The 14,439-nt window shown below is 36.5% G+C and overlaps 1 protein-coding gene across 2 annotated transcripts in view; it reads right to left on the minus strand.

Annotated features, from left to right (window-relative positions):
• The window catches only part of Pip4p2 (phosphatidylinositol-4,5-bisphosphate 4-phosphatase 2), a 63,860-nt gene that overhangs the window by 23,791 nt on the left and 25,630 nt on the right, over nt 1–14,439 (minus strand). For both annotated transcript variants that reach the window (XM_008827622.3, XM_008827621.3), the window contains exons 3-5: nt 9,979–10,085; nt 8,798–8,921; nt 669–721 (exon numbers count right to left, since the gene is read on the minus strand). In XM_008827622.3, the coding sequence (XP_008825844.1) occupies nt 669–721; nt 8,798–8,921; nt 9,979–10,085 (284 nt within the window). The remainder of the gene's footprint in view (nt 1–668; nt 722–8,797; nt 8,922–9,978; nt 10,086–14,439) is intronic.

Here is a 14,439-nt window from a genome sequence, read left to right on the forward strand (position 1 = left end):
ATAGTGTGTGGATATATATACATATATGCAGTAAATCATATATGTGAGTACAAATATATTGTGAGTTCTATGACCTCCTTGTGAAGGACTTAAGAACCCTGACATACATGTCATAAAATATCTTTAATCAAAATATCTTCTGTAGTTTCTCACTTTCACATTGCTTTTTGTTATTTTCCTTAGGCAAACCAGTTAGAAACACATAAAAATACTGAATAGTTAAAACGCAAATTTAAATAATTGCCTCAATAAAAATCTCACTGGGCAGGAAATGAAAAAAGTTAATAATCGACTATCTATTGATTCTAAAACAATATAAAGTTTCTCTTGGATCACAGCCCTTCATATAAATATAAATTTTAGATTATCTATGAGTCTCTTATGAACTTTTAAAACCCTCTTCAGGTAACTGACATTTTTAACAATTTTACTGTCTTAGAAATAGATTCTCTTTACATAATGATAATCAAGCTCAATTTTTAAATTTCAAAATGGAATACACTGCCTTAAAGATGCCTATTAGACTTGAAGTAATAAGTATATTAAATGTACATTCATTTCATAGCATGTCTTAAAACTTAAAATCAAATCTACTTAAGTGAGAATTCTAAACTCTTTAAGTAATTCTCAAATACTTCTCAACGGTATTTCCAGAGTGGAGAACTTACATTTTTTTGCAGTGTGGGCATTTTGCCAGAGTGTTGAACCTCAGTTCCATCCACTGTAAAATAAATAGAGGGATTTGAGAAGAAAAACAACAAAAAACTAGCCAATCTGATCAAATGTTTATTTTAGTCTAAACGTCACCAAGGGTCACAGCAGAAGAAATCAATTGCTTTCTCACGGTTACATGAGTTTATACCTCCAACAGTCCTCTCATCCCGTCAAATACATTATATCATACTAAAGGTCATGTAAAGTATGAACCCATGCTTTCAGTCTGAAACAGTTCCCAGGACTTCTTCAGGGCTCTGACACCGTCTCGATTTGCTTCATAATGAAGAGAATGCAAGGCTATGCTTGTGTCACAGCTTTCCTCTGCACACTTGAACTTCCGGGTGTTTCATGCCCCTTTAACCCTTATTGTCCTTTAAGTCCTGAAGGCCAACCTTTTAAATAGTTAATATTTTGAATCATAACTCTGAAGTAACTATTTATTTTACTTGTGTGAGAAGCCACAAAGTACATAAACTAACCAAATGAGATATCAGCAGAACTAAGATCAGGAAACTGTGTCTTGTTCCCTCATTATTCGTTTAATGTAACAAAAACCTGTTGATCCTATGGGACAGTTTCCTCCTTCTACTTCTTCCCTGTAACTGTAGTAATAGAATGTGTCATATCTTCCCAGGAATATTGCTCAAGTATTTAAATGGCTTACAGATAGTATGTTAATGTCTTTGAAAGATAGTTCATATAAATTTGAGTTAAATCTTTACCTCATAAAGATATTTTTAAAACTGCTTTCTAAGGGGCTGTGATTGTTAGCTCAGAGTTACAGTTCAAGCTGAACATAAGTGAGACCCTGGATACCCCTACATAACCTGGCTTTCTAATCTTTCATCTTGTTTTAAGTAAGATTAACAATATATGTCTTTCATAGTTTTAGGGGAATTTAAACATGTCATTAATTTTAGTCTCAAAAAACTTCCCTTTGTCAAAGATTAATTTTTGTTTAGGATTCTAGGTGGTCAATTACTAGTTGTGGTAAGGTTTCAATAACTTGCTCATATTCAAATGTTTTTCAAACAATAAAAAATAATTTTTAGAAAATATCTGCTACACAGGTTTTTCTTTTTATTCTTTTCTTTTCAAAAATATTTTCTTTTTTTATTTTATGTGTATGACTGTATTGTCTGTGTGTATGTAAGTGCACCCATGCCATGCAACACCCACAGAGGTCAGAAGAGGATGTCGGATTCCCCTGGAACTGGAGTCACAAATAGTTGTTAGCTGACATTTGGGTGCTGGGAACCAAACCCAGGTCCTCTGCAAGAACAGTCAGTGCTCATAGCCACTGAACCATCTCTCCAGTCCTTTTAATTTTTCTTTCATAGCTAGACTTAAAAGATCAAAGAAATTTGGACTTTATTTCTTTTCTTCATTTTAATTTAGACTTCATGAAACTGAGCTAACCTTGAGATGCTATTTTTAACACAGCAAAGCACATAGTCTCAAGGTAAATAAACTTGGAATGAAACTTTATGTGAATGTTCTGTCTTTTCAGAGAAATGGTTTCTCAGCATCTGAGACTGTCAAGCTAAGGCCACGTTGCTCTCAAGTAACACTTCCTTTCACTACTTACGCATTATAACAAGTCACTGAGTTACTCTTCTTAGTAAAAATTCTAGAATGAATGTGCCAAATAGAGATTTATGCAGATTTTCTACAGAGCTTGGAACCAAACATGAAAAGGGTTAAGTGCTTTTTTACGTCTTCATAGCAAGGTTGAAGAGTTGCTGAACTTGTGGGACCATTTCAGATGGTTTTTATAAACAACAAATTTCAGTTTTTCTTAGTTAAAACTAGAAAAATGGCTTGAGGAGATAATTACAAAACCATATAACACAAACTCTAAGACAAGGCTGAGTATGAATTTTTTTAAAAATATTTCATTTATTATTTTAATTTTATGCGTATGAGTGTATTGCCTGCATGTATGTAAGTGCACCCATGTCACACAATGCCCATGGAGGACAGAAGAGGCTGTCGGATCCCCTGGAACTGGAGTTACAGACAGTTGTTAGCTGCCATGTGGGTGCTGGGATTCGAATCTGAGTCTTTTGCAAGAACAGTCAGTGTTCTTAACCGCTGAGCCATCTCTCCAGCCCCCAAGTCTGAGTATGAATTTCAAGTGAACAGCCAAAAGGGATTATTTTATGGTGTATGTTTTAGCAAAGGTTAATCTTGGTGAATTCAGTTATAACAAACATCTCTAGCTTGATTGAGACAGAGGTAAATCACACTGCCAAGAACCCGACACAAGTGGTGGTGGTGTCGTCTTCTGAGTACTGTCCCTGGATGCAGCAAGCTCAGAAAGGAGGGATATTTATCACAGGAGCTGATTTTGTATTAATCTGTTTAAATGAATGAAAAGGACTTTTGCAAAGAAGTTGACTTTCTACTCTCTTCCTATCTAAAATGTTGTTTTTGTTCTCTTAAAATTTTATTGCTAAATCTTGAAGTCCTGACAGGGAAAATAAATAAAATAAGATCCTACTTCTGGCCTTTTTGCTCACTTCAGATAGATCCCTAGCTCTGGAAAATGACTACCTTCAAGAGACTCCAAAATCCAACAACTGCATGTATACCTCCTTCATGAAGTCTCGTCATTGCAATGACCTGATTCCTATGAGCTGTTAGTTGTGGTTGTTGCTTCCCTGTGGGTGAAGAAAGCTTTTGATTTGTTCTGGCAACTGATGGTGTACATGCTGCCCCTTCATGGGATGGTAAGAAGCAAATATTGTGAGCATGCTGTTCATTACTGATTTCATCTATATCTTGGACTGCTGCAGTGAGTCATCTTTGGTACAGAGCTATGAGCCAGAAGAACAGAAATTAGAAACCTGAAGGCAGGTGTACCTACAAGGCTCCCTTAAACCACGGTCTGCATCCTTCCTAATACCAACTTGTTTGATGCTGTTTCTTCATTAATTAAAAACAAAATCCACAAGCTGGCAGTAAAGGACCCAGAATCAGGCAACACCTTGTATATTCTTACAAGCACATCTTCAAGTTCCTCAAATTTTCTATATTGAATTCCCAAACCAAAATTCTTGTCTGTGTCTTTGGAAGTGCTACAGATTGGCATCTCTGCCAATATGGCTACAGGTCACACTACCAGCCTATGTGGCTCTGGGCATCTTTGTACCTCATCAAGTCTCAGCATTGCCAGTGGTTGATGAGAAAGGGTATGTGGTGGACATTATTCCAAGTTTGATGTAATTAATTTAGAAGCAGAAAAAAAAAGAAGCAGAAAGACCTACAACAACTGAGATGTTTGTATGACCAAAGCCCTACAACATCACATCATCAATCATACTACTTTGAAAGGTTTCTCAAGTGCTACCTGTATGAGACCATTTATTCCATCATTAACAAGCTCACAGAAGCAAGATTCAGAGTCTGGCAAGGGAACTGATCAAGGGAACTGTGTGTGCTGGTGCTCATGGTTAGAAAAAAGAACCCCTCATCATGGGGAGCCTGGGAAGACTCAGGCAGCACCAGGGCACATACAGCCTATGCTGCCAGCTGGAAGCTCTGAGAATCACAGGAATTTCTGAGAAAACTGAGTCAATTCCATCTCAGGAACCCCCATCCACTATCTGGAAGCTAAAGGAAACATGGTGGGGGCGGAGGAAAAAGGACTTCAAAGTGTCCTTACCCTCACACATACACTTGAGAAAGACTTTCAACCTAGCCAATCTTAGCCCCTATCTGCTTGGACATTGCCCCTATGGGATGAACCATGGGCTCTGTGCTCCTCAGGAGAGCTGAGCTCTAAAGATCCTTGGACCTCCCCCTGCCTTTGCCTCTGTCTCTGCTTTGACTCTATCCTAATACAATATTAGCACTACAAAGTCCTCATAAAGTTATGTTTATTCCTCCCCTTTTGTGTTGTTGAAGGAGTCTGAGTCCATTCAGTGGCATCACTTCCTATGATTCAAATAGGGAAGCTTGTGGGAAGGTGGGCCTTTGGGTTCCTGAGCTGGATGCAAAAAAAGGCAGGGCACAAAGGCAGGGAACAGTTAGAAAAGTTATTGCTTTTTTTTTTTTCCTGGTCTTTTTGAGACAGGGTCTCCCTGTAGCTCCAGCTGGCCAGGAACTTCCTATGTAGACCAGGCTTGTCTTGAACTCACATAGATCCACCTGCCTTTGCTTCCCGAGTGCTGGGATTAAAGGCGTGTGCTACCAAGCCCAACTCAAGCTATTACTTTTCATAGAAAATCTAATTAAATGACAAGGTTATCATCTTTTAAAAATCCCATTTCTGTCAAAAAAATAAAAATAAAAATGACTTCTCAGGGCTGGAGAGATGGCTTAGTGGTTAAGAGCACTGGCTGCTCTTGCAGAGGACCCAGTTTGGTTCTCAACACCCACATGGGGGCTAACAACTATCTGCAACTCTAGTTGTGAGGGATCCGATGCTCTCTTCTGACCTTCACAGGCTTTGTACAACATGGATACACTTACATGCAGGCAATATACTCATATACATAAAATAAAATAATACATATTAAAAAATAAAAATGACTTCTCTAAAATCCAACCATTTTTAGTAGATGTCTTCCAATATTTCCACTAGAGTATATTTTAATTAATATGAGGCAATAAGATACACTTGGAAACGTTTACATTAAACCTACTGTTCCCCTCTGATATGGCACTGGCCCCGATTCAAGTGAAGAAAACATGACTTAGCTGAAGGTACCAACTTGGCCCACTTCAGGGAAAGTCTGAACCATTATCTATAACTGAGCGCATTTTATGAGTTGTGCTGAGCTGATTTATGAGTTGTCTTAGAGGTTGCTGAATATACCTTTTATCAACAAGTTTATAGCACACCGAGAAACAGTGCTAACCTCTACTGTGCGCTGTACTGAAAATCTTCTCCACATTCCTAGTGGATTAGCTTACAGTTGCCATATTCACTTTATTCTTCTTTTTCCTAAAACACTCCTCAAAATAATCACCATAATCCCACTACAGGATTCTCTCAAAATAGTTTGAACAGGCAGCATACAAACTTACTCTTACAATGAATCTAACACTGATACACAATAATAGTACTAAAGAATACACTTATGAAAACTTCTGTTTAATTTCCTTATCCTAGTGTTTCACAATAATTATGGAACTGTTTATCAATATAATATGCAAGATTGTCCCATTAAATGAACATATCATTAAATATATTTTGCAAACACAAGTCTCACCTTTCTAAACTGTACCTGTGAGTCCAGCCAGGTCTTTAAATAGTGTGAATTGGTAAATTTCTAGCAAATGTAACTTGAGCACGTAACCCTAATTGTTAAAAGATGCTATTATAAATGGGAGGACTGTGTTCTCTATATAAACAGGAAGACTGTGTTCTCTATAAACAGGAGGACTTGTGTTGAGAACAAGCTCATGGTACTGCCTTTCTGTCTCAATCCATGAAGAGAATTCTCCCAGGTATTCTAGAAACATCTTTTTATTGTAATCTTTTTTTGTTTAAAACTTCATCAATATCTCCTAAGAGATCATGTTTTTCTCTTTTTACTGACCCTAGAAAACTCAGGACTACAATTCAGCCTAGTATCATATAGTTAAGACTAAATATTATGCATGCTTTTATTCTTAAGCATAATTTCATCTTCTTTTCTGACCCATTTTATTCTCTTGATTTTTTTTTCACCCAGGACAAAGAAAAGGTACAAAAGATATGACTATCCACAATTAACACAATGATAATAAGGCTGTAAGTCCGAATTAGAGCTTTGAAGCCACTGTTCTCTTCCTAACACTGAGATGTCCTTTATTTCCCCCCTGCAGTGTTGGGGGTTGAACTATAAAGCACGCAGCCTTAGGAACACAGAAAAAGTGGTCTAAAAACAATGGAATTAAAGTCTATAGCATGAGAAAGGAGCAAGGACTTCACTCAGAAGTTAGAATGCTGTGCAGATATATCCATCTCAAGAGATCAGAGGATCCTGCCCCAGAGAAACCTGGCTCTCTGCAGACTTACTGATATGAATAGCTGACAGCTTTTCAGAAAAAAGGACAAGGAGGAGAAGGAGGAAGGGGAGGAGGAGGAGGAGGAGAAGGAAGAAGTGGGGGGGGGAAAGAGTCTAGCCCTTTCTGCATGTATAGAAATTCCAATCTGGGACTTAAATGATCATTTGAGGAAAATTCTTATTATAAAAGAAACATAAAATGAAAAATGAGGACAAAGCAAAGGCACTGAGAAAACACCTCATAAGAAGCATAATTAATATTTTCTGAAAGATGCCATGAAGAAGAGATTATTGTTTAAAAAAAGAAAACTGGATTAAACCTTTCTGCATGTATAGAAATTCCAATCTGGGACTTAAATGATCATTTGAGGAAAATTCTTATTATAAAAGAAACATAAAATGAAAAATGAGGACAAAGCAAAGGCACTGAGAAAACACCTCATAAGAAGCATAATTAATATTTTCTGAAAGATGCCATGAAGAAGAGATTATTGTTTAAAAAAAGAAAACTGGATTAAAATGCAAAGACTCTTGGGTATTAAAACTTAAGTTAGATCATCTGAAATAAATAAAAGCCTCACTAAATACTCCCTCTGGAGCATAGCCTCATGAAATTTCAGACCAATGAAGAAATAAAATAAGTCAGAAACAAAGGATCAGGAGTAAAAACAGTAACTAATCTCATTAACAATGAGAAGAAAGCCTACAATTTTTTGAAAGGAACAACTGGAAACCTCAAATTTAATATCTAAAGAAATTATTATATGAATTTGAGATTACATCAAAAAACACCTAAGAAATAAATTTTACTCCATGTCCCTTCTCAGAAGGAATAAACCAAGACCCATGAAGGAAACATGAGATGCAACTCTGGAGAGTAAGAAGGACTTTTCAGGATGGTGGAGAAGTTCCCAGAATGATAGCTATGTAGCAAAGAGCTAAAATAGTAGATTGTCACATCTGACTAGATACAAAAAGCTCATAGAGCTACACAAGTTTGGGGAGAACTAATAATTTGCACATGAAAAACTAAACAGACCTAAAGCAGAGGAGTAAATATCTCCAAACAACAAAATGCTGAAAGTCATATGAGAATTCTCTACTCATAAAAAACACGTTAAGTGTTAAAGAATATGATACGTCAACTGGGAATAAGGAAACAGGGACAGGGGTATGAGAAGGAAGATGGTGTGACTATTAAATTTCAACTTGCATCTTATAAATTAGCATCTAATGTTCAAGCTTGATGTATTAAAAGGAAACGGAATAAACACAGTTTGGACATACAGGAGGAAACAGCTGAGTGACTGGAAGAGCTGAAAGCAGTGAACTGAATCATAGAGATGAAGAGGCTGCAGTCTGATCGGTTTAGGATTTGTGCATTTGAATTGTTTTAATATAAGTAAACAATAAAGGGAAAAGGACAAGCTATACTCTCTAAGCTCATTCTTTCCTTAATGGCAGCATTTATAGACTTCATGCCAAGACTCTAGAATATATCTACTATTAGGAGCCTAAAAAATCTCTTGACTGTTATAAATATTGGATAACAAAAGAAAATCCTTTCTTACTCTTCCTTATGGGGTAAGTTATTATAAAATTAACTTTTAAAAATCAGACTGTAATTTGAAGTTGAAAATGGCAAAGCTGAATTTATTTTGCACCCAATTGACTATTATCCATAAGTATCAGAATTTATATCCTCCAAGAATAATTTTTAAAAGTAAGAAGATTTTTCATATATACATTAAGAATTGTTCTTGAATCTAGAAGCCATGAAACAGGGCTGAAAATGTCCACCTTGCCACTGAACAGATGAGAGGAAGGCAAAGGGCTATCTGCTCACCAAGTCAAGGCATCCATGCAGCTAAATCTGGATGCATTATTTGTCTAATCCACTGGGATGCTGTATATTCTAGCTAAACTTTGAATTAATTATCTTTAGAGATAAGGCTCTATTTTAACCTTTTGATCAATTTACATTTGGATAAAACTCTATGAGGATAAGCAATCCTCAGATCTATGAGATCATGATCTAGATTTACAGATTAGGGTTCTGCGACAGAAGCACAGCTACTTACCAGGAATGTGTTTCCGCAGTGCCCACACACGACCCTTGTGCCTTCTGCTTGGATTGGCAATGCAGGTTGAGCCGGTTGCTCCTCAGAAATAAGCATTATGGGGCCAAGGTTAATTATACGTCTACTGTAGGGAAAAAAGCAAATGATTCCATTAACCAACGAGTGGCTGAGGGCAAAACTTGTTACATATAGCAAAAAGCATAAGCTACAGTAATGAAAACAAATTATACTTGATTTATACATTGAAGGAATCAAGTATCAAATGTTGGGCTCCAAATCAAAGAATATATCAATTGTCTTTCAAAAACAAAGAAAAAGAAGAAAGGAAATTATATTTTAAAAATATAAACCATATTAAATCATGAGTTCTAATCAGTGACTTTGGGAACCACTTAACTGCCACTTCCCAATTTTTATAAGTTCAAATTAGAAAAGGGTTCATTTTTTGTCTACAAATATACCTTGAATTTGATAGAAGACTGAGTAAGCAAAGCATTTTCCATATTAAATAAATATGCATATCATGCAGGTATCACATGCAAGTATCACATGCTGAGATGAAACCTTCCAAATTTCCATGAGAAGGTTGGTATTCCATGATGACTAGTCAGGGATGGAAAGAGGTAAAATGGGAGCTATCTTCCCTTCCATTCTCCAGTACATCATCAGATAATTCATGTAATGCCCATAAAGCCAGAGAAATCACAGAACAAAAAAAGCCAAGGGCCTTATATACCTGTATCTCAGCACATACACAATGGCATTGGGCATAGGCAAATATTTCAGATTTTATTACATAGGACCTGGGCCTGGTATAACTTACAATGAGATACACAAAGACAACTTCTTCTGGGTTAAAATGAACTACATCAAAGGTAAGCTAGCTAGTTATTTTTAAATGAATTCAATGAGCTGCTGATTCATGATAGTGTATTAAAGTATTCACATAGGGTAAAGAAAACACCCACTGTCTATTCACAAATATATCCTACAAAAATTATGGCAGCCAAGTTCTACTTACATCATTTTTTAAAACAACAACTATAAGAATCTAGGTGTGGTAATGACCATGAAAACAGAGAGTATTTAGAACAGATCCTGGTACAAAATGAGCTTTTAATAAATACTTATTGAATGAACAAATGAATGAATAAATGAATGAATGAATCTTTATCTCTTACCAGTTGGGTCTCGGACATCCTATTCGCCGAGATGTGTCCTTACAAATGAGGAGACAATTACAAGGGCATCTAACATATTTCTTCCCTGTTGGGGGGTTTTTGATTGGCTAGATAAGGGAAGAAAATGCAAACAGAGATGATTAACCAAAATACAGATTGTTGCAAATTGTTTGCATTTAAGGAAGAAATGATTACTTGAAAATTAAAGCTCTATATAGTGCTGTCAGTCTAAGAAAAAGCAATGCATGTGACTTCAAAAGTTTGAGGGACTGCAGAGATTTGATTATAAAGGCTTTGTTTCAAAATTAGTTTACACTGGCCTTTTATTATGGTTGGAATAGTTAGTGTACACCAAGAGTTATTTCTCCTTCAAGTGGATAAGATAAGGTCATGTATCCATCTAATTAGGTAGAAACACACGCAGAAAATTGTTTCACCTGGCCAGGAAGAGCAAGCTCAGGAGCAATAACAGTAAAGAAAAGGGACCTTTCCTTTATATTTATACATATATAAAAACACATTGCTATTTTTATTTTATGTGTATGAGTGTATTGTCTGCATGTATGTAAGTGCACCCATGTGCAAAGTTCACAGAGGTCAGAAGAGGGTATTGGATCCCCTGATGCAGATGGTTGTTAGCTGCCACGTGGTTGCTGGGAACTGTACTCAGGTTCTCTGCAAGAGCAACCAGTGCTCTTAACCACTGAGCCATCTCTCCAGCCCCAATCTTTTCTTGTCTTGTTTTGTTTTTTGTTCTGTTTTGTTTTGTTTTCTTGACAGGGTCTCCCTAGGCTCAGCCAGCTATGTAGATCAGGCTGGCCTGGATTTTAACAGAGATCTGCCTGCCTCTGCCTACTGAGAGCTGGGGTCAAAGACATGTGCCACCATGCCTGGCATCATCTGACCTTTTCTTAAATTTCTCAGTAGAACACAAGTGGTTAATTTTATGATATATGTAACTTAAACTTGCAATTGCTTTGAATGCTATCATTTACTGTTTAAAAATATGGTAAACCTAAAAGTGAAAGTAAATAACATCAAAGAAAACATGCTTTGTAATACTGGAACTTAAGCCTGCTAAACTAAAAATTACACTGAAAAGAACAGATATCTATGACACTCCTACCAAAACATATGACCTGAAGCCAAATCTGAAGAAACAGTAGACAAACTCGAATCGGGAGACATTCTATAAAATACCTTGCCTATACTCTTCAAAACATAAAAGACAATAAAAAGAGCAAACCAGATAAAAGGGCGTAAAAGAGACATGGCAACCAGGTGCAACACATGGCTCTGGTTTGACTCCAAAGTAGACTTTTTTCTTTCTAAAAGACACTAATGAAACCATTGGAGGCACATGAATTGGGTCCTAAGACTAAATAACTGTATAGTATCAACATTCATTCTCTATATTTCACAAATTCGTACTAGCAAAGTTTTGTTTTAGAAAGAGAAGTTCATATGGTGAAAATTTTAACACTTGTGGAATGATGGTGACAGGCATTTGGGAATTCTTCATATTTATCTTCAGACCGTCCCTGAATTATAATTGTTTGACATGCAAGTTTTCAGATTTTTGATGGTGTGGAGTAAGAAGTCTGTATTCAATAAAAATCATATTTAGAGTGTTGAATTTTTATCTCTTTCCATGCTAATAATACATAGTGTTAGGTTCTTGGGAGAAGTTGGGCATTAACAGTAAGCACAGCTCTTATTTGGTCATTTGGTCAGCAGGTAAAACACCCCAAACTGCACAGTGACTGTACCATGTTGCCAGCATAGGATGCTCAAGGCTATATGCACCAAATGCATTTTCAACTTCTTATGGGTTTATTGTTATGTAACTCCATGGAAGAGCTTCCAGACACACCATTATTTTTGGAACCCTTTTTCGTATGCAATACTTTTCAAAATCATGACTAAATACTTTAAGTAAACAACTCTGATAGAAATACATAAAAGGTAGCAGAAAGCAATTTGTGATTTATTCAATTATGTTGCAGGTAACTAAATCTGAATGCTTAAAATTCACAACATCAGGGGTATATGCCTATAGTGTCTAAAATACAAACAACAACAACAACAACAACCAGAATTTGGGTTAATTGTTATTCAAAATTTGCCATTACATGTGTGTTTAACAAAGGACAGAATCTTATTTTACATATATTTTATTATTTTCTTACTTGTAGATCTCAGTTTCCTCTGTTATAACACAAAGCAAGTGACCTGTAAGACTTCAAGAGCTGGTCCTGTGCCACCCTGTGCCATATCTTGTCTGCTCTGGCAAAATACTCTTCCTTGTGCCAGGCAATACGCTGAGTGTTTTACTCCTGTGCCTGAACAACAATCCTATGAAGTTGCTATTATGATAGCACTATAATTAAGATGAGGAAATCACAATTTAAAGACATGAAGTCATTCAAGATACACAGCTACTAAATAGACAATTGGGACTCAAACCCTGTTCTCTCAGCCTCTGACTCTCGAGGTCATAATTAGTTGCAGGTCATCCATCTCATACCAACATTTGTCCAGAATGCCTTAGAATTTCAATCAACTTGTCTTAGAAATTATTTCTCCTGGGGACTGGAGAGATGGCTCAGCAGTTAAGAATACTGGTTGTTCTTGCAGAAGATCCTGGTTTGAATCCCAGCACCCACATGGCAGCTAACAACTGTTCATAACTCCAGTCCCAGGGCATCCAACAGCCTCTTCTGACCTCTGCGGGCACTGCACAATGTGGGTGCACTTACCTACATGTAGGCAATAAACGCATACACATAAAATAAAAATAATAAATAAAGAATTTTTAAAAAGGAATTATTTCTCCTTTAACTTTAAATTCATTATGTAATTCAGTCTTTTGCACATGTGTGTGCATGTGAGTGAAAACACACACACACAAATCTCAATCTACTACAAAAAAAAAAAGGCTTTTATTCTTTGAGTTTGTTTTTTCCTTTTTGTGTTGTGTGGTGTTTTCTGAATCTCCAAAGGCATATCAGGTCCCTTTCAGAGTGGCTCCCACAGAGGACAGAGACTCTACAGAGGCCTTGTTTCAAGTGGCCTAAGACTGGAGCACAGTAAGAGACAGAGATAATGGGCCCCAGGGAATTGCTCTGTTGGACCTTAGCCCATTACGTTTGTTATCGTCACCCTTTTCAGCCCAGAATTTCTCCAAAGATACCCCCACTTGCCTCACAAATCTTCACTTATAAACTTAAGATCAAGTTACACATTAGACATTAGCAAGCCACATGTTAAGATACACCTCAAAAGTTTTCTTTTCACATTTTTTTCTCCTTCGTAATGTTAGAGATTTGAAACAAGACAATCTGATTGCATGCTGTTAAACTAGTCCAGAGTCTTCACAGTTGTTTATATTTCTTTGCTTCACAGGAGCAATAATCATGCAAAGAATTAGCATAATTTCCCTATGCCCAAATGTAGTTTTCAGAAAACTGCATTGCTACTGTACAAATGTCACTTCTAAGTAGTAAGATTGACCCAATTTTCTAAAACTCATGCAACATCAGGGTTTCAGCCTGGATGACCTAATCACTCTGTTTACTTCCAAGAGTGAACATAAAACTCCACAACTCTTTTTTGGTGTTTGTTTCATTAAAGAAGAAGAGTCAGAAAAAAGCTCAAAATTGATCTACCATAGGACGCAGTCACACCACTCTTGGACATAGACCCAAAAGACTCTATACCTACTACAGAAATACCTGTTCATCTATGTTCATTGCTGCCCTTTTCATAATAGCCAGAAATTGGAAGCAACCTAGATGACCATCGACTGATGAATGGATAATGAAGCTGTGGTCATATATCCAGTAGAATATTGTTCAGCTCTTTAAAAAAAAAAAGAAATTATGAAACTTGCAGGTAAATAGAACTGGAAACAATAATCCAGAGTGAAGTAAACCAGACCCAGAAAGACAAATGTCCCATGTTCTCTCTCATAGTTGAATGATAGCTTTGAAATTTTAGATATATGTGTTCCAATTTGAACATGTAGAGAAGTCAGGAAAATAATAAGTGGCCCTGGAGGAGGCAGGGAGGCTTCCTGGGAGGGGTGGTGGAGTGCAGTGATATGAAGAGAGATAGGGAAACATTAGAGTAAGAATGGTTAAATGGGTGGGCAATGGGAGGGCAGGGCAGAAGAGAGAGTAGGAGGAGGGATAAGTAACAGTAAAGGTCTTCAGAAAAAGCCATATGGAAACCTACCACTATAGGTAGGTTTAATGTATATTAAAGGACTTTAGAAAAAGGCCTATGTTCTCTACACATCACATTAGTCACATTGTATATAGTGGTCACCTACCACTATAGGTTTAATATATATATTAAATATTTTGTGTATATATATGTATATATACATATATATAGAATAAAAAACCATATATATATAGTTTGTCTGTTTTTGATTCTTGGGTTACCAACTCAGGACAT

This window comes from Nannospalax galili, unplaced genomic scaffold (genome assembly GCF_000622305.1).
Source record: "Nannospalax galili isolate Female #2095 unplaced genomic scaffold, S.galili_v1.0 scaffold872, whole genome shotgun sequence".
NCBI lineage: Eukaryota > Metazoa > Chordata > Mammalia > Rodentia > Spalacidae > Nannospalax > Nannospalax galili.